Source organism: Gallinula chloropus, assembly GCF_964237585.1.
Source record: "Gallinula chloropus genome assembly, chromosome: 1".
In the NCBI taxonomy this organism is placed as follows: Eukaryota; Metazoa; Chordata; class Aves; order Gruiformes; family Rallidae; genus Gallinula; species Gallinula chloropus.
Window position 1 is genome coordinate 88178327 of NC_140085.1, and position 9265 is coordinate 88187591.

Below are 9265 nucleotides of genomic sequence, written 5' to 3' on the forward strand. Positions count from 1 at the left end.
TATTTTCCTTTTTGAACTACTACTCTAAAAAAAAAAAAAAAAATTAATGATTGCTTTGGCCAGTCATATGATTTAAATTTTCATGATTTAAATTTTCTTCCCAGAGGTTATTCTGTCTTCTTTGCTTCAGCAGAGCTTGGAAGAATATTTGTGGTGGAATTATGCTGGGGTAAAACCAGGAGAAAAGGGGAACAAAGCCCAGTAGGAAAGTCCCAGGGACAGCAAGACAGAAGTGAATGAGTCACCTTGTGTTCTCAGCATGGACAGAACAATCTGCCATGTGTGGGACTAATTCACCAGTGTATCCCAACACAGTGGGGCGTCTCATCTTCCCAAGCACAAATAGCAGCTTCAGTGACTCCAGTGAGGGCAAGGGCAGGGCTTTATCACCATAAATAAAGGCATAAGTTGACCTACTGTGCCCTTGTGCTTGCGTTCAAAAGGTGGTGGCCGACACTGCTGACTCCAGCCACCAACCAAACGCACCACAGTGACCTTTTCCATGATGCTGGTAGCGTCGTGTGTGACGGTGTTGATCATCTTCTCAAAGAGCATTTCTGTCTTCTTTTCAGGGCCACCTTGAGGAAGCTGCGCCCAGAGGACATGTTTGAGACATGGGTAAGCACACGTGATGGGAAGCCTCACGTTCCCTCCTGGCTCCCAACAAGAAACCACTGCTCAAGAGTTCTGTCCTCTGCTGGGCAAAACGTTGTATTTCCTTCCTTGCCAAGCCACTTTCCCTCCTCTGAGAAGAAGGGAACGCTGCCCAGTGCCTCAAATGTTGTGCTCATAGGCTTTGCTCAACAGCAGCAGACTGCTGAGTTGGGTCCCATTTGCTCCACAAAGAGAACAGGGAGGAGAGCTAAGCAAGTGTGCCTGGCAGGTGCTGAACCTTTGCAGCAGCCATGAGATAGCTATGGAGAGTGCCCTTAGAGCCCCTTATCTAATGGGCATCCGTGCTGGTGGCAGGGTGACTTCAGTGACCTGCCCACTGGGAAAGCTGTGGAGTCCTACGGAATGGATGACTCACGGAAATCGTACTGGGGTGATCGCACAATTCGGAAGGCGAGCTGGGGCAGGCAGCTCACTTAAATAATGGAGATTACGGAGCGAATAGCGCGTTGATTGCACTTCTCACAGCGTGAGCAAGCTGCAAGTCGGTGATTGTGTAGGGCTAATCAGGGGTTTGGCACACGCAGAGGACTCTCCTGGTCTGCAAGTGAGAGGGGAACAGGGAAAGGGTGAAAATGAAAGAAAAATTGTGTATAACAAATTATCCCTTCACTGTGAATGAGTACGGTGTTAATAGCTAGTCAGGGACCTTCAAGTGCCAGCTGACTGCTGAAAAACAAAGCTGAACAGGTGCCTTACAGATGCTAAGGAGGATAGAGTCATTCCTCCAAAAGGCTCCACACGTTAGTAACAGCATTTGGTTGCCTCCTTGCTTGGCTGTGTAACATGAAACGCTGCAGGACTCCAAAGGACCAAAAACCTTGGGAGCCTTTACTACAACAAAGAGAGAGGTAATAAAGCTGAACCAGGAGTTATGAGTCACTGAGGCATGGCAGCTTTTAATTTTGTTTTGAAGTACAGATCCTGTGTGGAAGGCAGCTTCCCGGTTCCACCGAAGCCCCCTGAAGTTTTTTTCATGGGGTCTTCAGTGGGACCCAAATTTCACATGCAGTGGTTTAGCTTCTAGACTGGACATTTTATAAAACAACATCTGGGAAAGCATGACTTGTCAGTGGTGGGATGTCCACTTCACCAGGAGCCTGGGGATACAGGCCTTGTCTCTGCTATGAGCAGGGGACTCATACCTACAGGCAACAACAGGCTGGATCCAGATCTCTCTGCAAGTTCAGAACATCCCCAGTGCCTTCACTGGCATTACTCCAACTTTGTTTGGTCAGAATGGAGCTATATTATATAGCTACAGGTATAATTACATATCTCATAGACATATATATTTTATTTTATTTTGCTGTCTGACAGTGCTGCTGGCAAATACAGAGGAAAAGCAAAAGTGTAGATTTTGCCAGCTGTAAGTGGTCTGAATCCCAAGTAAATCTGCCTAGAATGCCCCAGTGAAAAGGTATTCCCTGAAGAGACCAGCAAAGGCCCAGCATCCGCTATTGTTTTTAAAGATAATGTTTTCCACTTAATCTTTCAGGGCTTCTTTTCCTTTCAGTTTTTGATGGCTTTGTCACCTCCGGGCTCAGAAGGGAAAAGAAATTAGCATTTAGATGGGAATTTTTTTCTCGCATTAAAACCAATTCAAATGGAAACGGCGACGGGCAGCGGGTGAGGGGTGAGGAAGGCAAAGCTGATCCGCGGGATAATTCAGAGATGACATTCATAGCGGGCAGATGATGAACTGTCCAGCAGATACACTGGCCTTTGCCACTATCGTTACCCGTCTCATGGAGAAAAGCAGTCCACCAGGCCGTCATTCCTGTTCTTCAGTCACTGAAGCCCCAAAATGAGCCTCTTGCTCTATTCCCTTTGCTACTTATGGAGACCCTCACCTAGAGCAGAGACCCTTCACTTCTCAAAAGGTGTCCAACTGAGCCACCTTGAACTCTCATATTGTGAGGGGAACCTCCTTTGCTGGCCATGAGGCAGCAGGTTTGGGCTCTGAGCATGGTGGCAGATATTCGTTTGCCTGCCAACCATCCCCTGGCAGCTGCCCGTTTATAAGGGTAGGTGACCTCGAGCGTGGAGGGTGAGCCCATATTCCCACACAAGAGAGACCCTGCCCTTCCCTGCAGGTGAGGTTTTGCCCCATACCATCAGAAGCTCCTTTGCCTTTGCTGTCATGGTGTCTACCTCATTTTTAGCTGAAGGGTTTTGGCAACACTACCCAAATTACCTGCTTCAGTGCCTAATACCTCCACAACTCAGCCTCAGCTCCCATTTCTGGTGTCTCAGTGGAGTTCCAGTCAAGCCTCCCTTTGCAATCTTCTTCGCCTGAAGGCATCCCACCGCTCCCTGTCTCCAGCAGCTGCCTGTCCTCCCACCCTGGGCACCAGTAATAGTTTTGTTGTTTCCAGGAAGACGACATGGAGGGAATCCACATCGTAGCCTTTGCTGAAGAAGATGACCCAGGTAGGAGGCCGTTTTTCTCCTTGCATGACTCTCCATCACTCAAGATGGGGTAGTTTCATGTGCTTTGTTTATATTGCGGAGCCCCGCACCCCAGCCAGGGCAGGAAGCCCCAGCCTGCCAGGATGGGGACCTGGGATACTTCTGGGTGTTAATGCTAGCAGGTGCCCCAGCCAGGAGTCAAATTCATGGGCTCTGGATACGAATAGACGGATGGATGGATGGATGGATGGATGGATGGATGGATGGATGGATGATAAAAAGTCATCTCTTCCACCCCAGCACCAGGATTTGCTCCCTAACTTTGCAGCTGCTTGCTATGTGGCTTTGGCAGGGGCCTAAGGGCTGGGCGTGCGATGTGCATGTGGGAAACCCGTGGGCATCAGCTCCTGAAAAGCTATGGCTTCAATGCATCTCAGTGCCATCAGCGTGCCAAAAAGCTCCAGCCTCTCAGGGGCTCAGTTCCTCCCTCGCCACAAGAAAATAGTGACATTGTTCCACTCCACGGAAGGATTATGAGACTTAATTCATGTGTAACTAATTTCAATACCCGGGGAGGATGCTCGAAATTAAAAGCCTTATTATCAGAAGAAAGAGCTGGGAGACAGCATTTTAATGAGAACTATAAACAACTCCTGTGTGCACAGGGGGGTGGGGGAGGTTGAAAACCCTGCAAGCAAAGACTGCCTGCGTGCTTGCAGAAGAGGGCTGCAGTGGTTCTTATATCATTTCAGACGGTTTTGAGTTCCTGGAAATCCTGAAGCAGGTTGCCAGGGACAACACCGAAAATCCTGACCTGAGCATTGTCTGGATTGACCCCGATGATTTTCCTCTGGTGAGTGGCAGGAGCTCCTTGCCTTTCTTTGGTTTAATTCAGGGGTGTGTGGATGTGTGGGGGTATGTATGGGGGGGTGGGGGGTGGGGAGGGTGTGAATTTGGACAGGGAAAAATGTGAAACTGGACCATGGGTGATCCCTGAGAGCTGTTCATTGGGGTTTGCCTTCCATGAAAGCAGTGTCTCGGGAACATCCCCAGAGCTGGCACTTTCCTTTATCAGGTGTGTGGTGGTCCAAGCTCATGTTCAGCTTCATTTCCCTCCCTTACGCTCATTGATGCACACTCTTCACACCACAGTCCATCTGGCTGAATTAATGCAGGGGGGTACAGCCAACATCCTTGCCTGAGCTTTGTTTCTCTCTCCTGCAGCTGATCACTTACTGGGAGAAGACCTTCAAGATTGACCTGTTCAGACCACAGATTGGGGTGGTGAACGTCACAGATGTGAGTAGCATGTGCCCAGAAAAAATCCATTGATCCCAAGATTAGGGTGCTAGAAAGGAGGGGACCTGGGGTCCACTGGAATCAGTGGGATTTCTGCTATTAAATACAGTTGGGACAACTGGATGGAGCTGGACACTGGTCCTGACCTTGCTCCTCAGGTCCCACAACCTCTTTCTCCTGTACCTCCCTAGAAAAAAAGGGACAAAAAGGGAGGTAACTGTCTCTCCTATTACAACAAATGCTGCAAGACCATAAGATGGGAGATGCAATAGGGGAGGCAAAGTGATGGTGTTACGAAATAAGTGGAGACTCTGGGTCTTGCCCGTCCCACTGAGGGGGGTGAGATGGAAGTGCATGGGCTGGCTTGGGAGTTATGGGGTAGATGTGGCACTGGCTGGATGTGAGTGGGGCTTTTCCTGTATTAGAGCAGCATCTGCCAGACTGGAGGACAGACACCTAGAGAGTGGGGACCCAGTGGGTTAAGGCTTATTAGCAGAATTGTTAGGAGCGAGACAAAAGGGAAGAGGGCCAAGATAGCATCTGTCACCTCAGATCATGAGAGAATTGAACAGACAAGCCAGAAATAGAGCCTGAGTCTTCCAGTCTTTTGCCCTTATTACTAGTCCACAGTATCTCCCTTCACTGTATTTACAGCAGTTGGCCGTGTTTAAGTCGTGTCAAAGCTACATTAAACAGCTACCCATGGAAATTCATGGAAGTAGGATTGCTGGTGGCAGGAGAATCATATAGAAAGCAGTGTTAGGCAGGAGCATATGCCTTATTACCCAGCAGTCACTCAGAGACCTGTAAAAACTCATACATTACCTGGCTTTGATATTGTAAATGTTTCAGGTCGTTGATTATAGTATTTGCAGGTTTTATTTCATTCCTCTTAAGTCTGTTTTCTATTCCTCAAGGGAGAGATTTAAGAAAGTTCTAGGTTGGCAGGTGATATCTAAAACAAACACTGAGCTCATTTCATTATTTTAGTGTTACATCACCGCATTCAGCCAAGTTACACAGGTACAAAGTGGGGTTTACACAATGGAGTAAAAATAAACACTGCTGTTGGCTTTGGTGGACATAACCCCTGTGACCCCATCGCTTCTCTAAAAACTTGCCAGTACAAACAACCGAGCTCCCAGCAGCCCCCACTGGCCCATCACATCATAGCAGCTCAGGACTAGGGCCTCAGCGCACTGCAAACTATCGCAGCTCTATTTGCACAGCACCTTCTCCAGGTGCAGCTGGCCCACTCCCGTTCCCCTCATTTGAAGGTGTCACTTCTTGCTGCCTCAACATTGGCCTGACAACAGGGACCACGAAGCAAGAGCTGCCTGCTCCCCCCGTGGCTCTTTCTTCTTACGGTTTTGGTGTCTTAGGAGGAAAATACTGTGAGGGAGAAACACCTTCCCTAGACAGGAATGGGTCTGCCCTTTCAGCAAGCCATACAGCAGAGTTAGGTGTCGGGTGTCTCAGGGTAACAGCCACCCAGGCTGTCCCTGGGTAACAGCCACAATTTAGGCAGCATCTTCTCACTGCACTACAGACAGCATTTGCTCACTAAATCCCCCCCATCCCCTCCAGTTTATGGATGTAATGCAGACATCTCTAAGAAAATGTGCAGGAGGGCACCTGTAGACCAGGACATCAGTGTTTTTCACCATTCTTTAGCTGGAGCATGGTTGAGACAATCTGAGGAACTGCTGTTGCATATGGAGAGTCCAGAGCAGAGGTGATGGGAGAAAAGGCTGGAGAGAAGGGATGCTGACAGCAGGGTGTAAAGGCTGAAAGGAAGAGGTCCTAGAAGGTCTCTGTAAGGAAGTAGGGAGATGCTCTGATGTCCTGTGAAGCGGGGCAACACAGGAGGAAGCCGGTATAGCTCTCTTCATGCTCTCTTAATGTAGAGTTAGAAACTACAGAACTGGCAAGACAAGGTGAGGACAATGCATCAGGGGGATGATGCTCTTGCTCACAGGTGTAAGGGGTGCAGGAGAGGAGCAGGCAGATGTTTAACCCAGGGCAAACTGTGCCACACTCATGTAAACCCACTGACCTGTCCCACTGCCTCCAGTCAGAAGCAACAGCACTTCAGGGAAGCACTAATCCCAGCGTGTGGGCAGAGAGATGCTGTAGCTTGAGTCTGCCCACGAGCTGTGGTAGAGTGGGAGCTAATGCCAGCCCCCATCCTACTTTGTCCCGACTATAGCAGCGATCCTGGTCTCTTCCCTGTGTCTCTGAGGGTGGTTGATCCCCCATCACTTGTCCCCTCAGGCTGACAGCATCTGGATGGAGATCAGAGATGACGATGACCTGCCAACAGCTGAGGAGCTGGAGGACTGGATAGAGGATGTGCTTTCTGGGAAGATAAATACTGAAGATGATGATGACGATGATGACGACGACGACGATGATGATGACGACGATGATGATGACGATGATGATGATGACGACGATGACGATGATGATGACGACGATGACTAATTGTGACTCTGTGCAGTTCGAATTACGGGGACTGAGAGGACACCCTCCTCCCCCACGGCAGGTCCTTCCATCTGCAGACCTGTGAGCGTCAGCAAGCACCGCTGCTCCTCATTCTCCCCCTTGCCCCGCTGCCCCTGCCCCTGCCCTTGCTGGGACTCCCTGGCCTGATTCTCAGCGGTGCTGAGCCACCAGGCCTGCCCCTGCAGCCTGCCCCTGCAGGCACCCAGCACCGCTGTAAATCATGCCTCCTTAGGAAGGACAATAGGAATCTGCAGGGAATCTGCCCCCGGTGACCCAGGGCAGGAGGAAGGTGCCTGCCTGCTTGCTGCCAGAGGGACACAGGGAGCTAATTTGTATTTTCCACGCTCATCAGCCCAGCACTTACATCCAAAGACCAAACATCACTTCAAGACATAGGGAAGGCCACTATGCAGATTAGTCCCTTTATTAAACACGATGCCCTTTGCAGCTACTCAGCCGAGATCACTCAATCCTGCAGGGTCTGCTGTGGGCGTCTGTAGCTACTCATTAACATGCCAGGGGCAGCAAAAAGTATTGGGAGGGGAGGAAGGTTTTAGGGATGCACTTTTCAGTTCTCAGTGATTCCATGTAACATCAGGATATTCTTGTCTGGTGGAGCAATGCAAAACCAAACACTGTGGGCCCTGTCCAACCCTATTTCATCTTGAAAGCTCAGGCAAAAGATAGGGTAAGTACAGGTGGTCTGATATTAGACATCAAAGCTTGCAAGTTCCTGAACTGCTGGAAAGGCTGATCCAGTCTAAGCCCAAACTCCTGAGGCTGAAGATCATGGCACTGAACCGAACAGTTGGTCTTAACCCCAGAGATACACTAGAGCAGACCCCAGGCCAGTTCCAAACATCTGCAGCCAGGTCTGGGCTGGGCCTACGTTCCCTTTCAGGTGAACCTCAGCTGGATTAAAGGTGGTACACATGAGGTAGCATACTTCTGCCAGTGGAAACATTTACAGAGGCCCACCCTGAAGCCTTCTTAGTCTCCATAACCTTCCATCTTTAGCTGAATGTTAACCCAAACTGTGTATCATCTTTTCCCATGACCAAGGTGTTGGGTGAGAACACATCCATCCAGCTGTATTAGATGCTGGACAATGTGTATTGGGCAATGAGCAGTGAAAGGATTCAAGCTATTTGACTTAAAGTATCCAGTTGCACAGTTACTCCCTGCTTAGAGACTTGGATGTCCCATGGTGGCCTCTGAGAAGCATCTTTTGACTGCAGACTGAGAAGAAGCTCAGGGCACCAATCAAGGGGGGGCGCACAAAAAAGCAAAGGGCCAGCAACTCAGTCCTGGTGAGTGTAGCATCATCCACGTGCAGGTCACTGCAATGGCGTTAGGTCTCCCTGCTTTCCCATGCCGGCAGATTTCAATTGTCTTAGCTTATTAGGTTTGACAATAGTGCAATGAATGGAGAGTCTGGAGGTAGCTTTATCTTTATAAATACATTTATACATATGTCCTCTGGTCATTCAGACTTGTTAGCATAGGTAGGGTATAGATGTCCTCTCTTGCTACAGAGAAAAAAAATATTGCTCTGACCTTTCTTATAGTGGTTTACGTCTGGAATAAGTGATGTTAGGGGCAAAACTTTGTGAGGGACAGAAGAATCAGAGTTCACTTTACGAATGCAAATCAGCCTGGTGAGAAACAAGGTTTACACATGATATATTTCCTTGATCAGACAAACTGCAAAGCAAGATTTTATAGATTTTTTTTCCTGCCTGTTGATCAGTCTCTGACTCTCTCTCTCTCATTTGCTGAAATAGAAAATTGAAACTACTGGTATAAAAAAGCTGAAGTTCTGATGTATTCCTTCCAACGTGTGCCATACCCCTTTGGTGGTAAGTGCCAGCATGAGCAGCACGCAGCTGGAAATCTCTGTACCTCTATGTATATGAATGAATACTGTGCTCCCCGTTGAACATCAAACACTCAACACGGGCTTGGCAGACACAGCTTATTAGAAGAATTGACAGGACAGCAGAACCCCCAGGTCAGCTATTTGCCCTTTCTTGTTTCTTTACAATGCATAAGTGCTGCCTGGAAGACTTGAACTAAGTGTTTTTTGGGAGACCATCCACCTGGTTGCACTGGGATCATGAACAACTCAGCCCCATCCCAGAAGGCCTGGTGGACACGTTCAGAAGGATCAAAATGCAGAGTGCTCCCAGCCTGGAGGTCCTCCTGTTCGCACAGCCCTCTCTCCTGGCCAGAGGGGTGCCCAGCACCCTCCTGCTGCTCTTCCCTTTCAGTTGTTTTTTCCAAGAGGTTTGCTGGAGGACCCCGTCTCAGAGAGAGAGGGAGCAAGTGGACTGAAGGTTGTGTTGACACACTGCCGTAAGGAGCAAGAACGGGCAAA

At 49.0% G+C, this 9265-nt stretch overlaps 1 protein-coding gene across 1 annotated transcript in view; it reads left to right on the plus strand.

Moving 5' to 3' along the window:
- CASQ2 (calsequestrin 2) overlaps positions 1-8704 on the plus strand; it is a 33536-nt gene extending 24832 nt beyond the window's left edge. The window contains exons 7-11 of the mRNA XM_084276184.1: positions 573-618; positions 3051-3105; positions 3837-3937; positions 4309-4383; positions 6658-8704. Of these exons, the coding sequence (XP_084132310.1) occupies positions 573-618; positions 3051-3105; positions 3837-3937; positions 4309-4383; positions 6658-6867 (487 nt within the window). The 3' untranslated portion in view covers positions 6868-8704. The remainder of the gene's footprint in view (positions 1-572; positions 619-3050; positions 3106-3836; positions 3938-4308; positions 4384-6657) is intronic.
- The last annotated feature ends 561 nt before the right edge of the window (positions 8705-9265 follow it).